Source organism: Centrocercus urophasianus, unplaced genomic scaffold (assembly GCF_019232065.1).
Source record: "Centrocercus urophasianus isolate 14NV4802_14NV808 unplaced genomic scaffold, USGS_Curo_1.0 seq_21, whole genome shotgun sequence".
Lineage (NCBI taxonomy): Eukaryota > Metazoa > Chordata > Aves > Galliformes > Phasianidae > Centrocercus > Centrocercus urophasianus.
The window spans coordinates 7,669,452-7,694,016 of NW_024884767.1; the positions used below are offsets into that span (position 1 = coordinate 7,669,452).

Sequence of the window (24,565 nt, forward strand, 5' to 3'; positions counted from 1 at the left end):
CAAATAAAGATACACAGTGCAATCCTCTCCTCTCTCTCCATTTTGGCCTTCCTAGAAAGAATGGCTGTCACCTCTTTATTTTTACACATTCCAAACATGCAGCTCATCCCACCAAACACCATGCGTAACAATAGCCCATTAATCTTCATAAACAGGCCTTATAAATTCACACAGGACTGACATCTGTGATCAAATTACCCTAGCCTAACACATTACTGTTTGCTTGCTGCGTAGCAGAAACTGCCCAGAAGCATGGCCTTAGGATGTAGTGTATGTTTATTTTTTAGTGGTAAATCCTGCATCAGCACCTCTCAACCACTCCTTCCATCCCTGTGCTTTACAGGGTCAAGCCTTTCTGAAGGCATGTGGGAAATGGAAATCTAGCTCCCAATGTGGTTTGTTCAAACGCTGAAGCTGTTACTGAACACAAATGGCTGAAAGACTGGGAGCAAGAAGCCAAACTGGGAAAAACAGAGACGCTTAAATATTTTAGCAAGGTTGTCACCAAGGCACATCACGGCTTATCCAACACACACCCACTATGGTCCCAAGGAGTGAATATACACATACATCTCACCTCAGGAAGTCTGCAACCTATTGGATGATGGAATCTTAGCCTTAAAAATCCCCCAGGACCATTTTACCAGATCTGGCAACAAGACTCCAGCCCCTCTCTCAAAGAAGTACAGATGAATTTGGCATGCTTAACCAGTACATACAGGTGGTCATATTGCTGTAGATTCCCAGCAGAATGGTTAGCTGGGCCTGAATAAGGTTAAGACCCTCAAAACAAATCTTAGGCCCTCAGCAGCAAACCTGTCTGTGCAGTGCTGGCTCTGGGTAGGTCTTCCCAGCTGAGACATCCCTGCTCTAGTGTGCCAGCAGCCACAGCATGCAGTCTTCCAACAGCTATGGGGTGTACTGCAAAAGACCAGCAACCGTCAGCTTTTCACTGACCCTGTGCAACTGTAGAGAGCTAGCTGCTCTAGCTTTCTTTACCACTGACTGAGATAACTCATGTGTCCTGGCTGCAAAGCAGAAGGGTAAGAAACGCAGAAAGATACCATGTTGGGGAGCACCTGAGTAATGCATGCAGTTCTCTCCTGAAAAGCAAGTAGAAAGGAAGTCCAAAGCAGTAACAAGGCTTGGATTCCACGCTCTGCCTTTAGACATGCCAAGGAGCCAGGGCTGAATGGTCTGATGAAAGATGGAGATGCTTAAGACAACACTCAAATAAAAGTTCAGCCTTTTGCAGTAGTGAAAATTTTCAAGTAGCTAACCCAGCACTCTCAGCAAAAGCCAAGTCCCCACATGAAAATTCTACCTACACTGCAAGGCTGTAGTATTAATATTAGAGTCCTCAACACCCTGCACTAGGATGCATACAACAGCACATCTCTACAGCCCTCCTGCTGGGTTCAGAGGTTCTTGTTATTTATGCAATTGGTTTCCTCAACAAGACCAAACATTTCCTCTGAGTTTATGGTAAGCTCTTCAAAATGCCACAAGGTGCCCAGCAGAAAAGCAGCAGGAATACAATTCCATGCTGCCTTCCTTCAAGCACGAGCAATCGCATGCTTGGAGCAGGCTCCATTGTCAGCTGGGCAGAGCATATCGCTCCTTGGACAGGACGGGTCACTCCTTGCAATATTCCAGAAACCTAGAAAGAGTCAATATTAAAAAGTGGAGGAGGATAATTGCATCAGGGGCAGTTCTCAGGCCAGTAACATGGCATGATGCTCTCCTCATGAGCTATGCACCTCAGCAGTCTCTTGCCACAGCTACTGCAAGCAGCACTGGTCACAACTCCTTCAGGGGACAACAGCTCACCAACAAAGGCAGCAAGCATCTCAGCTTTTATCTTAGTGAGAGAGCTCTTATCAACATACACAGGATGAGGTTTGCTGCCTGGATCAGGTAGCATCTGCTAGCACTGATTTATTTGCAGCAAAATGCAGAAACTGAGAATCCAGAAAATTTAAGCTTATGTATTATTTTGTGGGGAGGAGAGGGAGTGAATGAGAGACACTGATAAGTGACAAGTAACTTAAACAGAAATTAAACATCTGATTAAACAAGAGGACAGTCACATTCATAGCATTAAGCCCACTAGTGATGAAGCCTCTGTGGTAAAAACTTTGCACAGAAAGCAAAATAAGTTAACACAAAAACATATGGGAAAAAAAACAACCATTAAAAAAAAAAAAAAAGAAACCAACAAAAAAAACAAAAAAAAACAAAAAAAAACCTCCAAACAACAAATCCACAATGTTCTTTGCTAGAACATTCCTGTGACACATTTACCAGATGCTTAAAGTAAGTCCAGCCTGAAACACTGTATTTTTATTTTATTTTATTTTATTTTGTTTTTATTTTTTGCCAAGGATTCATTTGAGTGCTGGCAAAAGCTAACAATCCTACTAATGTTGTCAAAGCAAGGCAAAGGAAGAAAGAAAAGTACAAGACCAGCTACATCTTCCCCTACACAGTTACATGACAGGATTGAGATCATAGTAAACAGACCTAAACAGTGCTACACATTTGGTTCTAATTGACAGGACTGCTCTTGTGTGATTCCCTTCATAACTACTCAGTAGTTTCAGATCTCTCAATCAGCTGCTCTCCAAGTGTTTGTCAGCTCACACTTGCACACTTTATGTTCATGCTCAAAGAAGTTAATCCTAATCAAAAGGAGAGAAATGTGGATTTAAAAGCACTCCTGCTCCTTAGCAAGGACAGTGCCAAACTTGGATGAGCTGATGCTCACATCAACAGCTTCCACACTTGCCTTTTGCTCCCAGTGAGCCAGTGGAGCTTGGAAGCTGTTGTGTCTGAGTACCAGCTTTATACTGTTCAGCATCAGCTTGTGTTTCCACCACCTCAATCCATCATGCAGAGATCACATTTTTGAAAGCCACACTGAAATGGCCCCACTGTTGTTCAGTCTCTGCAAATCCACCCTGGAGACCCAGTATATAAAGCAGGCTGCAGCCCAGTTCACACTGCTGCGTCACTAGGAGGACAGCCTGCAAGGACTGGACCAGGAACACTGCGCACACAGCAGTCAAGCTCTGAAGGAAAAAGGCCATTGTACCGTCTAGAAGCAGTGCCTTGTCCAGTTGTCTGGAAAGACAAGCTGCTGCTTTCGAAAGGCACAGCATGTCCAGGGTTAAGGGGAAAAAGCAGTACAAAGCCCAACCCACCGTGGCATTTATCTTATGAAAGTCATCAAAAGGATCAAGAGGACAGGGAGCACCAACCAGCAGATGAGTGCAGGCAGCCAGTGGTCAGCACTCCCAGCAAGGTCCACCTGCAAGCACAGCACCAGGCTTGCCTGGTAGTGCCTGGGGGCTGCATGTGCACCAGCAACATATGCATTATTCAGCATCTCTAGGAGGCTGAGACCCTTCACTTCAGCTACTTACCACTGTCTCCTCTCCAGGGAGAAAAATGCCTCAGGTACATTGTGTGAATGATTTTCCTGTGCTCAGAGGTGCACATGCCTCCCTACCTCCTATGACAGCAGTGCACTTACTGAGTGGTTCTTCCTGTCCTCACCTCAAGGGAGGCAGAGGAATATCCTGAATGACAGGAAGCATTTGGGATATGTGTGAGACACTCTGGTGTGACTGTTCCTTCAGAGATCTGTCTACTTCCTTTAAAACTGCTGATACCTGTTTCAAGCATCCCTCATTCAGATATGCTGGAAATGAACAATGTATTGTGTAAATGTGCATCTACCTTGCCTGCTGACGAACAATTTCATTGAAGGATCCAATCTTTTCTGTTGTTGAAAACAGGAGTTATTCCTGCTGTTTCCTCTCTGTGTTAGGCCAGACAAAGCTACGGACATCTGAAAATTGTCATTCAGCCTCCTCATCCTACTTGCAATCAACCTTTCTAATGATATGGCTAATAGAAGCCTCCACAAAGACTATATGAAATAATCATAAGATTACAAAAAATTCTGAGTCAGCAAGGATATATGGAAACCATAGTCCATCTAAAAACATATTTTTTATGAACTTAGAAGTTTAGTTAATAAAGGCGATAAATGAACAAACCTCTGAATAAACTGTATAGCAGTAGGAACTTAGAGAAACCCAAAAGCAAGCAATCACTTGCTGAAAACAGAGGAAACTGAAATGGTAGAAGTCCTGAAAATGTAACAGCAGTTGACAAGCAACTGTGTCTCACTACTGATGAATTTTGCAGAGAAAGTCCTTTATCCTCCAAGTATTCAACATGTATATCAATGTCCTACGGGGTAAAAACAAACAAACAACCAAACACCAAAACAAACAAACAAAAACCCGACTTTAAGTAATTGACTTTGCAGATAAAGCAAAGGCTGGTGAGCAAAATAATTAGGAGAACAGAGCAGCAGTACTGTTTAATCCAGATCTCTTGTTAAAACAGATCATTTGCTAGCTTGCAGTTAATCTTGGCAAGGGAGCAGAACAGAGGCAGGAACACGATAACAAGAGTAATATTCTCATTCCTAGTCAGAGTGAAAAGGACGTTGACTCATCTAAGCATGAACTCAGTAAACCGCTATGCCTGCAGAGCCACAGAAAAACATAAGATGTATAAAGAAGTAAAGATGAGAATAAGAACATTACCACTGCACGCACATGACAACCACCGATACAAGACAGATGCTGCTGAACCATGGAAAGCCTGGGAAGAGCTGAGAACAGTTAATACATAGAAAATGCGTCTTGCTTGGAAAGGATCAAGGAGTTGGGATGTCTTCCAGAACTGAAATGCTGTAATGGAACGAGCCTGGAGAAGAGAAGGCTCTGGAGAGACTCTATAGTGGCCTCCCAAAATCTAAATTGGGGCTGTAAGAAAGGAGGGGACAGACTCTTCAGCAGGGTCTACTGTGACATAACAAGAAGAAATGGTTTCCAAGGAGGGGATGTTTAGACTGGACATAAGGAAAGTTTTTTACAAGGGTGGTGAGGCACTGGAACAGGTTGTCCAGAGAGGTGATGGATTCCTTGTCCTTGGAGACACTCAAGGTCAGGCAGACTGGAGCTCTGAGCACCTGATGTAGCTGCCTGTAAGTATTCCCATTCACTGCAGGGGAGCTGAACTAGATGACCCTTAAGTGTCCCTTCCAACTCAAGTGATTCTATGATATAGGCTCTTCAGGAAAGACAGACTGGGGAGACAAGGAGGGATACTGCCCTTGATGTGAGAGAACAGCTGGAGTCTTTGAAGCTCCATCTGGGGATGGAAGAGGAGTTGACTTGAGAGTTTACAGGTTAGAATTAAATGATGATGATTAGATGACATTGTCATGGGTGTCTTATACAGGCCATCTGACCAAGTAGATTAAACAGTTAAGGCTTTCTTTGGACAGGTCAGAGCAATCTCACATTCACAAGCTCTAGTTCTCATGGGCTGCCCATGAGAGTCTGTTACCTGCTTGGAGGAAAATATCTTAGGACAGAAGCAATTCAGAAGGTTCTTTAAGTCATTAATCATAATTTTCTCTTCCAGATGAAAGAAAAGCAAATAAGCAGAGATTCAGATTCTCTGCTAGATCACACATTTACCAACAATAGTGAGCATGCTGGTATTGTGGACAGGTGGAAATGCAAAGTTCAAAGGCATCCTCAGCAGCAGTGACCATGAAATAACATATTTCATGATCCTGAAGGCAAAAAGAAGGGGGAAAAGCAAGCTCACAACCTTGGACTTCAGGAGAGCAGGCTCTGGCCTCCTAAAAGATCGGTTTGGAAGAGTGACACAGAATAAGGCCCTGGAAGGACCAAGGGCCCAAGGAAGCTAGTTAGTAGTCAAGGATCACCTCCTTCAAGCTCAAGAAGGGTCCATCCTAGTAAGTAGGAAGTCATGGCTGGGTTTGGTCAGCCTGCAGAAAATAATGCTCCAGGGAGACCTCTTCATAGACTTCCACAACCTGAAGTGGGCTCATAAGCATTTGGGGGACTTACTTTTTACACAGGTAGATAGGGATAGGACAAGGGAGAATAATTTTATATCAGAAGAGGGGGAGATTTAGGATAGCTATTAGGAGGAATTTTTTTTTTTTACTTGTGGTGGTATGGCAGTGGCACAGCTGCCCAGAGAACCTGTGGATACCTCAACCCTTGAGGCACTCAAGGCCAGACTGGATGGGGCCCTAGGCAGCTTGAGCTTGTGGGTGGCAGCTTTGCCCATGGCAGGGGTTTGGAACTGGGTGGGCTTTAATGTCCCTCCCAACCCAAGCCATTCCGTAACATGATTCTGTATTTCTCTATCCTTCTGAATGCAAAATAAACTGGCCAGCAAATGATTTCCCTTTTTACTCCAGCAGAAAAAAAAAGATTCCTGAACTCCTTATGTAGTTAGTAAGATTTTAACTAAACTCTAGTTAGGACAACACAAACACAAAGCCTTAGCTATCTTGGTGCCCACCAGCCAGCCTACTTTCCCATCCATGATGTCTAGACAGAGGCTGCAGGTGTGTCTATACTTAAATGGAAAACAAACAAATTTAAGTCCCAGACTGCATCAGCCAATGATGTGAACAGGCTTAATTCAGTTGTTTTCATTCCAGTTCATGTGCAAAAAGCTCTGATGTTCCTATCACCTGAAGAAGAAGGGTTGTTCCTGACCCATACATTCTGAAGTTCTACTTTTGAAGCTGAAGATTCAATCAGATTGCCATAAATGATTTCTGTCCAGTTTGTTCTCTAATTCAGCTGTGAGAGCTCTTCTCTTGAGAAGCCCCTTCATCAAGCGACATCTGTGCTGGTTGCTTCAAGTCTGAACCTGAACTGCTCTTGCAGAGCTCCCACTATCCAGTCATGCACCTTTCCTTGCATCTCCTATGCTCTGCTTATGCTGTTGTCAAAGGTGATACTGAACTTCAGGAATGGAAACATTAGGAGAGCTGACCTCCTTAGCCCCTCATATTAAAGACAGATATGGTATCTATTAACTCAATGTAGCAAATAAGCCCTTTGTTTGAATTCAGAAACTAAAATTCTCTCCAATTTCTAACTTATCTTTTTGGGGGTTTTGTTGTTGTTTTTTAAAGATAAGGCCCATTTCCTTACTGGCTCCCTGTATCCTACTGGCAAACAGTACTTTCTGGAGATGCAGCCATGTAACCTGATGCTCACGTAGGATCAGAGCACTGTTTTGAGGTCCAAACACAGGTTAAAACAGTTCTCTCATCAAACTGTTAAGGGTTAGGTTCTTCTACAAAAAGTGTCCTAGCCTTGCTCCATCCTTGGAGGTCTTACAGGCCAGGCTGGATGGGGCCCTGCGCAGCCTAATCTAGCAAGTGGCAACTCTGCCCAAGGCAAAAGCGTTCAAACTAGGTGGTCTTTAAAGTTGCTTCCAACCCAAGCTATTCCATGATCTTGCAAAAACCAGACTGGCCAATGCCCTGGTTAGAAAGTTGTGAGAGGTGGGCAGAGCCTTTGTCCTACACAGACACAACAAATTCTTGTGTTCAAGCTCCATACAGTCTATGAGAAACAGCCTGGCACCACTAGAGCGTGCCAAAGCACAGTTCCAATGGCATGGCACAACACAGGACAAGGCCAGCTCATTTTCTGAGCCAACAACAAACTGATATTCGTGGCATTACTGGCCAGAACCAAAAGCAAAGCTCCACAGCCCTCAGGTTGAAGCAAACATCATCCAACAAACAAGCACAGCTTTAATGAAATGTTTGTGAGATCGGAGGGACTCATTCCAGTCAGAATATGAGGGATTGCATTTAACTGTGAAGGTCTTAGCTGCTAGAAGCTCTGATAACACTAGGAATGAATCTTGCATCCTTATAGTGTATAGCAATCAGGTAGGCACTACCCATGAAAGTAGGTGGCATGGAAGGAAAAAAAGTCTGTAACAATCCTAGGTCAGCATGAAAAAGGCAAACTAACACCAAAGCCGCAGCACAGAGATCTTTCCACATTTCCAGAAGTTGTCTGAATTTGAAACAAAAGAGAGGGATTGAGGAGGCAGTAAAATCATGTGTGCACAACATGATGCACCATATAGAAGCGATACTTTTACAGCTTGGCTATATAAGCAGCTGAGTTGAGCAAGAACAAAGAGATCTGGCAGGTAAAATAAGTCATAGAACAAAAAAGAGGAAATTGGAATAAATACAGACAAAAAGCTCCATGACAGGGAGTGCTAGCTCACTCTCCACAGAGGAAGAAAGGGAAGTATCTAGCTTGGAAGTGTTTATATCTTGCACTCTGTGCAAGCCTGGGAGCTAATAAATTATCAACTGCTCCAGAAATTTACCTGCAATTACATACTCGTACCAATGAGGTCCCATCTAGTCACATAGAAAAAGGGACCTAGGTAATAACAATAAAAATAACTGCCTACAAGTGGCCTCACCTTGTCACCAGGTAACACAATAAGCTGTCAGTGCACAGCACAACAGGAAAAAGAGCAAGTCTTGTGGAAAAAAATCATGAATATAGAGCAAGAAACTTATGACTTGGCTGAGGATATCATCTCTCTGCAACTTCACTGAAACAAAAAGCCATGCTTGCAAAGGATTGTATCATTCTTCATGGTTTTCTATCTTCACTTTCATAGAATGACAGAATAGAACAGCCTGGGTTGAAAAGAACAATAATTACAATCTAGTTTCAAACTCCCTGCCATGTGCAGGGTCACCAGCCTAGCCTTGAATGCCATGAAGACAGGGCATCCACAACCTCCTTGGCAACCCGTTCCACTGTGCCATCACCCTCTGTGTGAAAAACTTCCTCCTAATATCCAGTCTAAACCTCTCCTGTTTCAGTTTAAAACCACTCCCCCTTGTTTTACAACTGTCCACCCTGGTAAACAGCCATTCCTCCTCCTGTCTGTATACTCCCTTCAAGTACTGGAAGGCCACAAATGAGGTCTCCCCACAGCCTTCTCTTCTCCAAGCCAACCAAATCCTAATCCACTCAACAGTCCATCCTTCAAATCCACATCTCTCCAGTTTTGTGAGAAGGATGTGGTGAGAGACCTTGTCAAAGGCCTTACGCAAGTCCAGGGAGATGACATTCAGTTTCATGAGGAGGTCCTGGACTTGTTCCACTGTTACAGTGGGATGGAATGAGCTCTGATCTCTGATGGATCAGAGGAATATTGTTGCTTTGGATTTATTTTCATCTGTTTTGTTCTGTGCCGGTCCAGATGAAAGCGCTGCAGTATTTACAGCCCTTTGCTCCGTCCAGGTGCTGTTGCAGTGCTGTGAAATAGCATTTGAAGGTTCTGTTTCGTGCAGCCTGCATATACGTGGTCCCCTCTTGGCGTGAAGGTATCATGGCACGTGTTTTGCTTTTCTTTGGACGCTGTCTCTACCTAAGCAAACCCTTCTCACAGAGGACAGTCCAGCTGCAAAACCTTGGCATGTAAACTCAATCCATTGTGTCAGGCAACAGTTGAGACAGAGGACAGAGAGAAACCCATGGGCTCTGGTGATGAGGTTTGCACCCCAGTGTGCAAACCTGAGAGCCACACTAGAGAATGTTGCTCATTCAGGAGAGAGCAGTGCATAGCTGTGTCTACCTGCTCCTGAGGAACTCTTGCAGCACCGTTACCCATTGGCTCTTCCTAGAGAAGCTGTTAGAGTTTGGACTGGAGCAGCAGGCAGTCAGATCAGAGCCTGAACGGTCACACCTAGCAGGTGGTGATATCAGCAGACCACGCCAACTGTTGCCATGGATTCTTGGAACACAACGGATGCTATAAAGCTTCAGGCCAAGGCTGCGGACTGTTGGGTGCTGTCCTGCTAAGCCTGAAGAATGCATGACTTGGTGCTCCACACTAAGAAAAAGGCAGGAAAGTCCTGCCTCAACTGGGAGCCTCCAGCAAAATGTCCAAGACTGAATGAAATGGTGAGGCTGAGGAGGAAGAGATAACTAAGCAAGAAGATGTCAAACGTGTTTGGCGAACTCCAGCAAAATGTCTAAGGCTGGATAAAACGGTGAGGATGAGGTGGAATAGAAAACTAAACCCAGAAGATAACAGCTTTCTTCTGCAAGCTCCCGCCAGATGTCCAAGGCTGAACTGAAGAGCAAGGCCGGTGAGGAAGAGAAAATAAAACTTGGGAAGGAAAGACCTCCTTTTGCAATCCTCTGCTAAATGCCACAAGATGGATAGGGACCTCACACCAGCATCCTCCAAAGGAAAACTTCCAGCTGAGGCCTGGTGGCAGACTGAATCTAATGGTGCAAAGAGATGAATTGCTGCAGCTGTTGGGACACTTCCAGCCAAGACAAAGTGGCAGTCTGTCAGCTGCAGAACTTAACAGCTAGAAGGGAAATCTTTGAAAGGTTGGTTCATAGTTTGTGCAGTTGTGCTGCAGAGCAATTCAGTGGTTGGAAGGTTTTTTCCAAGTGTGGGAACTTTCACAGCGCCCTTGTTGCTCCACTTCTGAAAGCTTTGCTGTATGCCATGGGCTCTGTTAAACCTCTGTTTCCTACTTTCTGGTATTTCTAAGGAGTTATTGATTAGGACAAAATAGCTTATATAGGCATGTATTTGGACTTGTTAATAAACCGTAATATGTTGTATTTGAACTGAAGTTCTGTGATCTTATGTTGATGGGAGTATTCATCTTGTGAACAGGTCCATGAAACTAATTTGCAAAAGCAACTGAGGCATTTTGTGTCTAATATTGAGCCTAACACAGACAGGTACTGGCAGTGTAATCTATCAGTCATTGTCATCTGGAGCACGTGAAGCCTATGGCAGCTGCAAGAACAGTAACCCAGGCTACTGTCCTTCTGAGCACCCCAGGTATTTGTGATGCCTATTAGTGGCATTTTTAGGTCTTGCCAACCCCAGATGGTGGCAATATAAACCTGAATATTCAAAATGACACTGGGTCAGTAAGTAGGGCTTTCTAAAATAATACCTAATTTTTGAGAGTTCATTTGGCAAAAAGAAAAAAAGAAAAAAAAATTTCAAATGATACAGGTTTCAACTTTATAAACGAGTACATAGAATCACAGAATGGCCTCGGTTGAAAAGGATCACAGTGATCATCTCATTCCAACCTCCTCCTGTGTTACTGTCCACCCTGGTAAACAGCCATTCCTCCTCCTGTCTGTACACTCCCTTCAAGTACTGGAAGGCCACAGTGAGGTCTTCCCACAGCCTTCTCTTCTCCAAGTCAAGCAAGCTCAGTTCCCTCAGCCTTTTCTCACAGGAGAGGTGCTCCAGCCCTCTGCTCATCTTAGTGCCCTCCTCTGGACCCACTCCAAGACCTCCACATCCTTCTTGTCCTGAGACACAGGCCTGGTTGCAGTGCTGCAGATGGAGCCTCACAAGAGCCGAGTAGAGGGGGACAATCACCTCCCTCTCCCTGCTGGCCACCCCTTTTTTAATGCAGCCCAGAACACAGTTGGCCTCCTGGGCTGCGAGTGCACACTGCTGGCTCATGTCCACCTTCTTGTCTACCAGAACCCCCAAGTCTTTCTTGCTGCTCTCATGAGGTTCTTCACCCAGTCTCTATAAATACGTGGAATTGCCCTCAAGTGCAGCACCCCACACTTGGCCTCACTGAACCTCATAATATTCTGATAGGCCCACTTTTCCTGCCTGTCCATGTCCCTCTGGATGGCTTCCCTTCCCTGAGATGCATTGACTGCACAGCTCAGCTTGATGTCAAACTTGCTGAGGGTGCACTCGATGCCAACATCTATGTCACTGATGCAGATGTTGAAGAGCATCGGTCTCACTGTTACAGTGGGATGGAATGCACTGCTCTCACCCACATTTAGAGCTTCAGGGTCCTGGCGGACATGTGGAGGAGCCTGACTATCAGTGAAGACCGAGGAGAAGTACTTATTGCGCTCCTCAGCTTTTTCCATGTCTGAGGAAGCCAGTTCTCCGTCCTTCTTTCTCAGAGGGCGAAAACTCTCCTTCATCTTCTTCTGCTTATTTACCCAAAGAACCCCTTGTCATTTTTCACATCCCTTGCCAAGTTCAGCTCTATCTGCACCTTGGCTTTATTGATTTTATTTCTACACACGAGGGCAATGTTGCTTTATTCTTCCCAGGCTACACAACCCTGCTTCCACTTTCTGTACATTTCCCTGTTTTCTCTCAGTTTAAGCTGCAGGTCCTTGCTCAGCCACACTGGTCGCCTGCCTCCTTTCTTCAATTTCTGCTGCCGGGGGATGTAGAGTTCAAAAAGAGCTTTTTCCTCAAAAGAGCTTTATATGTCATCTTTGGGTGTCTGCTGCTTACTTGAAAGGCAGACAGTAGTGGTCTGATACCAGGGCTTCCCAGATAGTGGCATGAAAACAAAGGAAATCATTTTCAAAGAGCCTATTTCAAAGTCTTCATTTGATTTATATTAAACATGTAATTAACTGCTTGAACAAACTGAGAAAAAAGCTCTTTTAAATTTACAGAACTGCCAACCATAGCAGTTCACATGTCAGGTTGTGAAACAACCATGGCATTTGCTTAGAAACATAAAAAACAATAGACTGTGGTTCTCTTTTTCCTGAACATTACTTGTATGGGAAAGCTGGCAGTAAGCAGAAGGAAGTGAATTTACAGTGCATTAGCTGCTCCAGACTTGCTCCTTCTCCCTACAAATGAGCTGCTGTGTTCTAACAGCAAGCATGGGAGGAGTAGCATCTTGTATACACATCCCCAGTTACTATGGGGTAATCACAGTCTGTAATTTTCACAAAGGCTATGTTTCCTCTGCAGTTCTGGCTACCCTGTCCCCCCTCAGATGGGCTCTGAAGTCTCAAAAGATGCACAATAAATGCTGCAAGGTTAGGCAACTCCGGGTGACGCAGCTCTGCAACCCCACCCCACTTGACTTCCCAGCTGATACTTTTCTGCTAGGAAAATAGCACACCAACAGCTGTTCTTTGAAAAAAGCTGCATGAAAGCCCAAAGTAAATGTCAACAGTTGCGTAGGCTTAACCAGGCCATGATTTGCAACCTATGTTTTTCAGACTTGCTGTCACCACCTTGTAAGGCAGAGCAGAAAGCATGTAGCCCCCTTTCCTATCATGTTAAACCACAGGGACAATGTCAGCAGAAGAAAAATACAGGCAGCAATGTTAATAAAGCCTCAGCCAGACAGGAGGTGGAGAAGATGAGACTGCCTCAGCTGAAAGCAGACAGCAAGAGCGCAAGGTCTCAGAGCACAGACAAGCAAGGCTGAACAGAAGCATGAAGCTGCCCAGCTCCAAATGATGGAAGTGAAGGTGACGCATTTGAAGCTTAGGATTGTGCAAGTGATGTACCCACTGCTCTCTGCACTGCTGGAACCAGAGAAGACTAGATGGGATTGCAGGTATTTAACCCCAAACTGCTGTCCCTGCCCTTGCTGGACAGCACCCTGACTTCAGCTCTTCCCATCCCACAGAACCACATTCTGGATACTTGTGTTCCCACCAGTTAGGATGGGGGCTGCAACACAAACTGTGCCCTGGCAGTTAGTCCAGACTGAAGACCTCACAAGTGACCTGAGGTTGTTTGGCTTGCCTGGTGTGGCACTGTATGTACACTGGTACTAAATTCCAGCTGGTCTGAAAGCACAGAAGAGCCTGTACTAATCCATGAAGCTCCCCAAAGAGGCTGGCAAGGGGAGAGGGAGGGGGGTGTTTTTGCTGACCCTCATCGGGCTTCAAAGGAAGGAAAATAAATAAATAAAATAACTCTAATACAGAGGATGAGCCCCTATTCCTCAGGGTACGGAGAGGTCAGCTGAGCTACTTTTCCAAACAGTAGTACATCCCAGCTTCACTGACAATGCCCCTCCTTCCCCCAGGTAATTACATCTTTCTCCTTACCTAGCTAATACAAAAGCAAGTTTAGACAAGGAGTCCCAACCTGCCCCTGGTGCCTACTATGAACAATGCCTCGCAGGGTCAGAGAGCAGATCCAAGGGTCCAGTGTCACTTGGGGTGGAGTCAGTCCAAGGCTTTCCAGGGAAGAGGAGAGGGACCTCCTCAGGCCAGGTCTAAACAAATTGAGGAGGCAGCCTGAACTCCTACAGCTAAGCAGATTCTCCCACAGGTATACAAAGAGACAAGGGGTGCAGGCAGCAAGTGCAAGACTCCAGGTACCACACACGGACAGCACTCACTCCAGGCCAATTCCCATGCTCCTGCTTGCTACACGTCTGCCCCAGCAACCAGCCCAGTGCCCTGTGCCATCCTGCAAGCCTCTGTCCCACCTGGGAGAAGTTAAGCCCGTTCAGTGGGTGGCACTGCTCCTCCACCTTCTCCACAGCGCCTGTTTGCTTCCTAAGCCGTTCTGCTTCCTGGGCCAGATACAGATCCAGGACGGGCACTCCTCGAGACTTGATGTCTACCTCCGTCAGAGAGTTCACCATCAGCATCACCCACACTGGCCTCTTCCGCTCCCAGTTGCCAGCAATGGCATTGAAGAGGTAGTCTGCATACAGCCCCTTGCCCCGCTGGTCTGGTGTCATCCAAGATGGCATCATGAGTTTGACATATTCCAGGTGCCGCTTGAGCCGGCGGTAGATGTCACGGGGCAGCAAATCCTGAAGGTTCTCCCCCTGTGGCAGCAGCTGGCAGCTGGTGAGAGCAGAGATGGTGTAGGGGTCGGTGAGGTCCAGCTCAAAGTACACTATGTGACTCTGCTGAAAGGCCTTCTTGGAGTTCTCTGGGATGAAATCCCAGACACGGGTGTATGGGACATGGATGGTGCCAAAGAAGTAAGATGGGGGATCTCTCTTGATGGTCCACAGAAAGGAGTTCAGTTCAGTCTGCCAGGGAAGAGGGAGATACAGCTGAGTATATGCAAACACTCACAACAGGCACTGAGTAGAAGGCTAAAGGGAAACAATTTGCCAACCCAGCAGGTCACCTGGTTCTGCAGCTTGCCAGCATGTACATTAACTAAAGAGGCTACACACACACAACAAGTCCTTCTTCAGTATCTTTCTTCTCAGGCCTTGAGGTCAAAATTAACCTTTCATTAATTAAAAGCACCTTTCATTACTTAAAAGTAAGTGTGGCTTTGGCTTTCTCCTGAAAGACAATGTCATAGCTTCTCAAAAGAAACATCATCCCAGCTCATCTTCCCAGTATTTGCCAAAAGCAGCAACAGCACAGCCCAAGCAGGCTATGCTTCTGCAAAATGTTTACCTGACTTCCATCTTTCATCAAGTCAAAAGTTGCTGTCACTTTGCTGAAATGTCAGGCTGTCAATCACCTTCACCTTGGCGCCTCTTGTGTCAGCACAGCAAAGACCCTTCCCATAAGGAAGCTGCCATGACACACAGTCAGAGGGCACCTTTATATAACTTTCCACTGAACAAGAACTAAACAAATGATTAACACCAACTACTACATGGCAGAAATTCTTGCTGGAGCAGTTAGGACTGGAGTTTTTCAAGAATGTGGCACATGGCAGACAGACATGTAGACAAGGCTCCTCAGATCAATTCGCCTTTTTTCTTATGGAGGAGAAAAACACATTCAATACCTTAGAAAAACAAGGGAAGAAACTCTGCAGGCCATATTTAGTCTGTGGTCCCAGGCAATAGAAAACCTCTTTCTTTAGATCTAGCTTATAGAAAAGTCTCCCCAAACCTCCCAGCTATCAGCAAGTCAGAATCAGACTGTGTTTGTTCTACTGCAAGATGGGCTTCACACCACCCCAGAAACACCACAGTGTGGGGTGTCCCCCAGGACAGTAGAGCAGATAGGAAAAATGGGTCCTGCCCAGATCCCAGAAGTCATTTTACACCATCAGCAGACATGACTCCCATCACAGGTGCAGTGATCCCTACTGAGTGGACACAGTTTGTATCTCCCTGAGCAGACCAGAAGAGGTATACCGCCTCTGCATATTTAAGAAGGAGGACAGGCTTCCAGATGCGCTCAAACATCTGGTCAGTCTTTAGCCCGCATATAACTCTAACCTCAGCTCCAAGGCTAACTGTGCATGTGTGCTCATCTAAGATACCTGCCTGACTGCCAAATGCAGAACAGGCTGCTTGGAGGAATTTATTGGAAACACACTGCCTATAACTTTCTGATGCTAAAGAACAAGGGTCAGGAAGGTTAATCTTAAAAGATTGCTCTGCAATGGCTGATCCCAGACAATCTTCTTCCAGAACTCCACATTGAGTCTAAGCCATGGATCAGACAGCACTTCAGCGAAGTGCTGCTGCCAATATGGCTTGCCAGCACACTGACAAATAAGTAAACACCAAGCAGTCTTCAGACAATGCTGTGCCACGTTAAAGGTCTGTAAGATACCTCAGAGACCTGAGTCTGGGTAACAAGATACATCTCTGCAAAGAGACCAAACAGACAGTCCTGGAACACTTTCCTAAATCACAGACCATAAAAATATTCCTGGAGACCACAGGTAGAAAAGAATGAATGATACACAGCACTAGGAGGGAAAAAGAATACAGGATAGAGTATGAATCCAACACAAACCCAGAAAGTACATGAAAAAAAATGAATGCACACAGGAAAGCAAGAAGGGAAACCAGGCCGAATTCACTCCTGCCTTTTGCAGGAGGGAAAATGGAAGGACGTATCTCTGCTGTGAGAAAAACAAGTAGATAGCAGCCAGCAGGAAGAAATGACCAGCAGTACTGTTGTTTTTTTTTTTTTTACCTACAAGCACGAAAGAAGGCAGAAGATGCACCTGGGACAGGAATGAGGTTTGTGAGGTCAACACAACTTCAGGCAAGTCTGATCATGTATACGCAGCAAAAGAAATCACAAGGAACAAATGGCCACCAGCCCTCTTACATTTCAGTCCAGTTCCTGCACAGAGCCACCTAGCAGGCTCAAGCCCAAACAAAGGGTATCTGGCAGTGTCGTTTCTGCTCCAGATCACTGTATACAACCCAGCTAGAACGTATTTGGCACTGCACTCCCAAGTCTTTTGCTCTGCATATCACCACAGCTTTTGCTTCACATACTGCAAGCTGAGTAATGCCACCAGCTACCAGCACTACCAATGACAGAACACACAAGCCAGGCACAGAGCAAACAGGTCACACTGTAGAGTCTACAGCACAGGCATTAAAAGAAAGCAAGCTGAGACCTAGTAAAACTTATCTCTCATATTGTAGTGAGCAAGATCTTACTCAACAGAATGGCCAGGCACTCTGCATGCAGCTCCACACCAGAGGCTGCTCTATCCCAGAGTGATGGGTCTTCATCTCAACCCGTATGGGCTCACGAGCACTATGCAGAGCTAGTGCAGAGGCTGAAGGACAGCTCTATTTTCAACTTGGTGCAGCTCCTAGAGCTTACCACATTTCAATCCAGCTTCAGAGAAAGGAAGCCTATAATCTCTCCCCAAGTCCGTAAAAGGGGAGCTCTTTAGCTACATGTTAGGTGGCTATGAGATAGTGCAGGAGCAGTGCCAAGGCTTGCTTAGCGTTGCAGAGTATGCCATCACTGGCAGCCTCTCTTTCTCACCTCACTTTCCTGAGAGCATGCAACAGATAAAGGCTACTGTTGGTTTGTAACAGGACCCTTCCACACAGCTTTTACTTCAGAAAGGAGCATGAAACAGTGAAAGTGGTATCCTGGAGGCTGCAGAGAAAGCTGGGTTTGGCAGCTCCAGGAATTTCACTTTCACAAGCATAACAGGAAAACAGGCAGCTTCATGTACAGACCACCATGTGTATATCTGTTTCCACTCCCAAATTTTACAGGTAGCAGAGAATACTTTTTTCACTATGGCAAAAACAAGGTATAAGGGGAGAACTGGATGGCAGCCTGAGGAAGAGTGCAGTAGTCCCATGTGAGGCCTATTGATTCACTGCTCCACTGAGATTTCAGACAATATCAAATGAGCCACAGCACATGCCCTCTGCCACAACACATCTCCACTAGGACTGAGTTTAATCTCTGCTAGGGAGCCCCACATCCAATTATTTCTGGATGTTCAGCATGATGAGCATCTTCCCAGGGGAACAAGATCAGACAGTGAACAGATTCAGGGTTCCAGCCAAGCAAAAAGTTTGAACACACATACACACATGCAAAAAAATAAAAAAATAAAAAAATAAAAGCAAAAGCTTTTCTTCAGTTAGCTCAGTTCTTACAACTGAAAGCACAAGAAGTACTATGAGGTGGTGGAAACAGTGGATGGAAAGGGAAAGGAAATGCTCAAACTAACACTGGACCTACAGAAACATAGACCTATAGACACAAAGCGCTATGGAATTCACTCCCTGCTATGAGATGGGGAAAGGCATGCTGCCCCATCTCACCATGACTATTCAAGCACCCACTCTGAGCTGCAATGTGGTGCACCTAAGGACAGATAATGGTTCCACAAATAAAAGGACAAAAGCATTAGGAATTGCAGAAAACCAGGGAAAAGTGCAGCGGACATGAAGGGTTTTCCTCAGTGGCTCAGGAAGGGTTTGGAAAAGAATAAAAAAGCTTGAGGAATGGGAGACTGAAGTGAAGTGTTAAGGAATGATAGTTGAGCCCCAAGCATCCAGCCCAATATACCAGCATCCTTCCTGAAACAGGAAGCTGTTTGTCCACTGGTGGCCTTGGAAACTCCCATTATCTCCTGCCTCCTTCTTTCTGCTTCAGCAGAACAGAAGCTCAGACTGAGAGGTATTTTCTTTATTTTTCCAATAAGTTTCTTCCTCCTCCTTTCAGAGAAAATTCTTTACAGTGAGAGTGGTGAGGTTCTGGAACAGGCTGCCCAGAGAGATTGTGGATGCCCTATCCCTAGAGGTGTTCAAGACCAGGTTTGGATGGGGTCCTGGGCAATCTGATCTAGCATTAAATCAGGAGGTTGGTGGCCCTGCAAGTGGCAGGGGGGTTGGAGATTCATGATCCTTGAGGTCCCTTCCAACCCGGGCCATTCTGTGATTCTGTGAAAAGAAAAAAGAAGAAAAAAAACAAACTTCCAATACAGCTCATTTTAACAACCTTCAGTAGCTTGCTTTTCCAGCAGCATTTCTAGGACTACCAAGGAAAGCAGTCTTCAGGTATACAAATTGCTAATGCAGAAATCTCTTCAGGTGAGGCAACAATAATTCTTCTGGGAGAGAAGTGCCAAATAGGATCTGTTATTCTTCTTCTGACAAAAGAGCTCAAAGTGGGGTAAATGACATACTGACTGTCAAAAACAACAGTAAACATCCAGGAAATAACACAAAGAAAAACATGAGAAACAAAGAATGCCTCTAGTGACAGTACTCTGAAAAAGTACTCCAGAAAAGGAGCAACAGTATGATGGGAATTTTAAAAATGAAAGTTTTAAGAGGAACAGGTTGTGAAGATCCAGGGAACAGAGGATCTGAAGGGAAGGACAGCTGCAGTCTGAAGAGTGAGGAACTGGATGCAAACTTCTGACACAAGGAAGCCTGCCTCAGGTCTGCCCAGATGACTGAGCAAGTTGCATTACTGCTGCTTCCTTCTACCTTTTGATCCTTGTTTATGTTGACTACAAGTTTTTCACCACAAAGTACATCACTTGCTGTGCAGGCAGCTGCCCTCTGGTGCTTCAGAGTCCTCTGGAACGCCAAACCCTCATAATCATCCCAACATCTAAGTCTTCCAAACAGCAGACCAGAACTGCACTGTTTCTCAATCCAAAAAATGCTCTTACATGTTTCTTGCAACAAAAGCCAGAGCATGTGGCATGCAGTGTTTTACCCAGGCAGGCAGGCTGTAGCCCTCCCTATATGGCTTTCTCCCTCTTTATTATCTACTTTGGTGTTGTGTCTTGTCATACCCATTTATACCTAATTGCGGCAAAGATTGCGCCTTTAATCACCACACAAAGCGCCCCATGCAGCAACAGTAATGCACCAAGAAATGTAAGGCACATTTTTAAGCTCTCTTAAGCTTTTGCCCATTTACATTAGTGACACTAAAACTCAGCTAAGACTGTAAGCAGAACTCACCGAGGGATAAACACTACACTGGCTACTATTACAACTATTAAAGGAACACAATTTAGTCTCCATTTGACAGAAGTGAAAAATCAAAAATTTAAAGGAAAAAAAAAGAATTTTTACCTAAAAAGTCAAGGATTTGCAGCAGACATTACTTGCTCTATCAAAGTAAATTCACAGGTGACTCCAAAAGTAATGCCTCCTATTTATTTCCATTGAAACTATAACAAGGAGCATAGCAACGCTATTCATTAAAGCAAATTCTCAGTTACAAAACACTGATTTTCACTACAGTCACCACCATGAGCTGTGCATTTTCATCAGTGGTGAACAAGAACCTGCATGCCATGCTCATAAACATCTGCACCAGCAGTGGTGACTCGCTGAAGCTATTGCCATTGCTGAAACACACCACCCACTGCCTCACAGTGCTCACATTCACTGTCTGGTCTTCAGAAATGTTCAGCAAGCACCAGTGAATGTCAGTGGGTGCTACTTTTTCCGTATGGAGGAAATTCAGTGCCACACTTTTTGCTTCATGTGCACTTCCAACTCAGACACCATTCTGTCTGACTGCTCTTCTGCTGCCATCCATCACACGACAACGTGTAATGGAATATTGGTGGGAAGGTTCAATCTCTACAGCCGTAGCACCAACATCCACTGCTGAAGGTGTGGGCTGACACCACAAATTAGGAGACATTACTTAGGAGATATAAGATAGATGTAAGAGAGAAAAGCAGCTATTTAAATTGGTTGACTCCCTAACAGGAACAACATCATGAAGTATTAACTAGCTACAACCACTGGCATGCTGCTGTGGATTCTGGCTTGAAATTTACCAATGTTCTCTGATGTTAAGCAAAAAAGAAAGTACTACCAGATTCCAACATTCTTACTTGTTTTAGAGTCTTTCTCTTTTGCTGTGAAAAAAGAACGATGAGACTCATTACTGACTGCAGCTTTAACTGTAAGATGGAGCACTTCACTTTCAGTTTTTCCACTAACTCTCATAAATCCTATAGAACCAAATCATAGAATCACAGAATGGTGTGGGTTGGAAAGGACCTCAAGGCCCATCTGGTTCCATCTCACTGCCATGGGCAGGGCAGCTATGTAGGCAGACAGACCATTCCAGTGGCAGTGCCTTAAGCACTGGGTTACAGGATGTGCCACAGCTCATTGGCAGTGGGGCCCCGTACCAACAGCTGGAGGCACAAGGCCCTGAGGCCTTGGTTCTGGTGCATGGGGAGAGGAAGAGCAGGTCGTGAGGCATCCCAGGCCTTCTTGTTAGTACCAAGCCTTCTCGCTGCTCCCATACTGCAAAGAGACTCTGTTACCTCCCTTGTGTAGCACCGCTGCACTTCTTTCCAAGGGTTTCTGACTCCCTTTGTGGCCATGGTGGTGGGGCTCACCTTACCTCAGCCATAAAAACATAAAGTGATCCAAGGGATGGAACACCGGCCCTGTGAGCAATGGCTGAGAGAGCTGGGACTGTTCAGCCTGAAGAAGAGAAGACTCTGGCAAGACCCAGTAGCAGCGTTTCAGTATCTAAAGGGGGGCTATAAGAAGGAAGGGGACAGACTCTTTAGCAGGGTCTGCTGTGACAGGACAGAAAATGGTTTCAAATTCAGTGAGGGGAGATTTAGATTTGATATAAGGAATAAGTTTTTCTATGAAAAGAGTGGTGAGGCGCTGGTACAGGTTGCCCAGAGAGCTGGTAGACGCCTTGTCCCTGGAGACACTCAAGGTCAGGCTGGATGCGCTCTGAGCACTCAATCCGACTGTCGGTGTCCTTGCTCACTGCAGAGGAGTTGGATCAGACAGCCTTTAAGAGGCCCTTGCCACTCAAATGCTTCTATAGCAAGTAATGCAATACACGCCACCCTCACCTCTGGTGACAGGCCGCTTCCATGTCCACTGCCTACAGAGAGCAGGGATGTTCTATCACACCTAGTAACACACAGCAAGCTCAGGATGACTTTTCTTATATGGTTCTTTGTGCTTTTACCTCAGAAGCTTCACCGAGAACTGCTTTTTCCCTATGTCTGACTTCTAACGGACATGACAATCTGCCCACGGGCTTCACATCGGCCTAAGAATCACGAGCAGCAGGCAGCCCTCGGCTGCACTTCTCCCCCCCTGGGCTGGGCAGTCCGTGCAGCTCACAGCACGCAGACCGGTGGAGTGAGAGCACAAACAACACCCCACACAACCCGTCACCGCATTTCTGCTGAAAGGCCACTGGCACTGCTGTTCTGAACCTGTCCCACCACGCCCGGATGAAGCAGGAAGCCAACCGGCCGTCCCCACGAGGAGCACGCTGCTCCCGGACCTTCCTTCTACAGCAGCGCCGTCGGCCTGGGGGCGGCTCCTCGCAGGGAGCGGATTCAGGTGCAAGCGCAGCCGCCGACAGTCCCCCATCGCACCCTCTGCCAAAGCGCGGCGGTGCTTGGACTCGCGGGCGCAGAACCCCAGGGCCCCGCCGCTCCCTCACTGCCCGTCCGCAGCTGAGCCGTCCCCACCCCGAGCTGCCCCTGGGGGAAGGAGGTCCCCCGCCACCTCCGCGCTCGCCACTTACCTTTCCGCGCAGCGGGCAGGCGCCGGCGGGGCCGCGACTCTGCCGCGCTCTGGCCAGCAGGAGGAGGCTCTGCAGCAGGCAGACCCAGCCGGGGTGCACCATCCCTGCTCGATCCCGGAGCTGGCACAATTTGGGGACGGCGTTCCTTTTTTTTTTTTTTCCCCCCTTCCCTCCTCTCTCCTCCTTTTTCCACCCCCCCCCCCCCCCCCCCCCCCCCTTTTTTTTTTCCTTCTTTTTCTCTTTATAAATACCCGACTCTTCTGCTATTTTTCTACTCGCGTATTACTATTATTATTTTTCAACTTCTTTTACCCAGGCGGCTCAGTCCCATAGCCCTCGCGGGAGCGGCCCCATCCTCTGGCCAAGCCCTCCAGTTACTCCCTCTTCCTCTTAAAGGGTCCCGTGCCGGGCGGGGGGTCGCGGGGGGAGGAAGGGGAGGGCGCGGGGCCCGCCGCACCAGAGGCGGGCGATGCGGTGGCGGCGGCGGCAGCGGCGGAGGGGGAGGTTGGAGATCGGAGATCCCTCGGCCCCGCTCCCCGCCGTCCGCATCACCGCGCTGTCCCGGCCCGGCCCCGGGGGCTGGGGCAGCTGCGCCCCCGCCCGGAGCAGACGCCGCGCCCCCGGCCCGGCCCTGTCTGCCCCCTGCCCTCCTGCCTGCCTCCCTTCCCGAAGAGAGGAATCGAAGTTGTGATCCTTCCCAAGCCTCTTTATTGCCCGTCCTACTTCGGACAGACTGTAGCACGCGGGAGCCTCTGACCCGTTTCAGCATGGCTGTGTCGTCGTGCAGTTTGTCCACTGGAAACGTGTCCAGCGTGCTTTGCACAAGTGGTGTGGTTTGATAAAGACAGATAGGTGCTGAAGGGCATACCGCCGTCTCTACTTGTAGAACTCACCAGTATTTTCTGAGGAAACTGATATCTAATCCTTGAAAAAGTACATATTGCTGCTGATCAAATCTGATACCTGCCAGGACTGTTGGTTTTTGTTTTGTTTTTGTCATGTGTGAATTATAACAGTGAACTTTCTTACCGTTTCAATTTATTTATGGCAGCGTCTTTCTAATCATTTTAGTATAATTACTAAATAATTAGGCTTTAGCACTTTCAGGTCTTCTCCCTCCACTGCCCACCGAGGTGAACCAAGGTGTTGCACAGAGCTTTTCCTCTTTTAACACCCACGGTTATTTTAATGAAATACCACAGGCCAGGCAGTGGGCACAGCGCTGGCTAACTGTGTCAGGCTGTGTGCAGACTTAGGCAGTCATTGTGCCTTCAGCTTTATTTCATTCAGCATCTTTTTCAATCCCAGAGATCCAGATCTCTGATCCAGGGTTCGGAAGCAATGATAAACTTCCCACCAACTCCTAGAGAGCAGAGATCTCTGTCTTTGCCTTCATTTGTACAGACTGGTTTCGCAGTACAAAGCAGTGTCCCCCAGGACAAGATTTTTTTGGCAAGAGCCAAAATCCTTTGTTTTGTGTTGTTTTGCCTTTTGTGTTCATTACTATGTTTTGGGCTTGGAAGAGGAGAACCAATTGTATATTAAATGTATATTAAATCTTCTTTCCTTAGGTCCTGCTGACCATTTAGGACAAAAAAAAAAAGCATTATCTGGCAAAGAATTTGGCATTTATGCGATATACTGTAGCTATAATCTCCACTACTTTATTATTCAATTTTTACAGGGAGGGAGAGTGCTACCTGCCATCTGTCAGCCTGCCAGAAATTCCTGTGCCTATCAGAGCAAGAGCTGAGGATGTGACATCTTTCTCCACTGCCTTCTCAAAATATCCCTGATTCAACACAGGAGGCATCAAAGTGAGTTGCCCTCCAGTAAAGCAGTTTTCCAAACAAGTGTCACCCTTAGCAGACAGGTGTAAAACACATCAACAACATGTATCTGCCCCAGAGTGCAGTAAGTGCGACCCATGTTTGGTTGTACGCCTTCCTGGGTTTGGAAGCCAGACTGCATTTGTTCTTAGAGTGCCCAGCTTGAGCTGTAGAGAATAAGAATAAATCTTCCATGGCACAGAGATGTCCTGCCAAGCTGATTAGGTACCTTCTATGTGACTATTTTCAGTTTCTTTCAGTTCTGAAATG

At 46.2% G+C, this 24,565-nt stretch overlaps 1 protein-coding gene across 1 annotated transcript in view; it reads right to left on the minus strand.

Moving 5' to 3' along the window:
* Positions 1–22,568, minus strand: part of TRABD2A (TraB domain containing 2A) — an 85,717-nt gene extending 63,149 nt beyond the window's left edge. The window contains exons 1-2 of the mRNA XM_042822969.1: positions 22,467–22,568; positions 14,192–14,749 (exon numbers count right to left, since the gene is read on the minus strand). Of these exons, the coding sequence (XP_042678903.1) occupies positions 14,192–14,749; positions 22,467–22,568 (660 nt within the window). The remainder of the gene's footprint in view (positions 1–14,191; positions 14,750–22,466) is intronic.
* Positions 22,569–24,565: the final 1,997 nt, after the last annotated feature.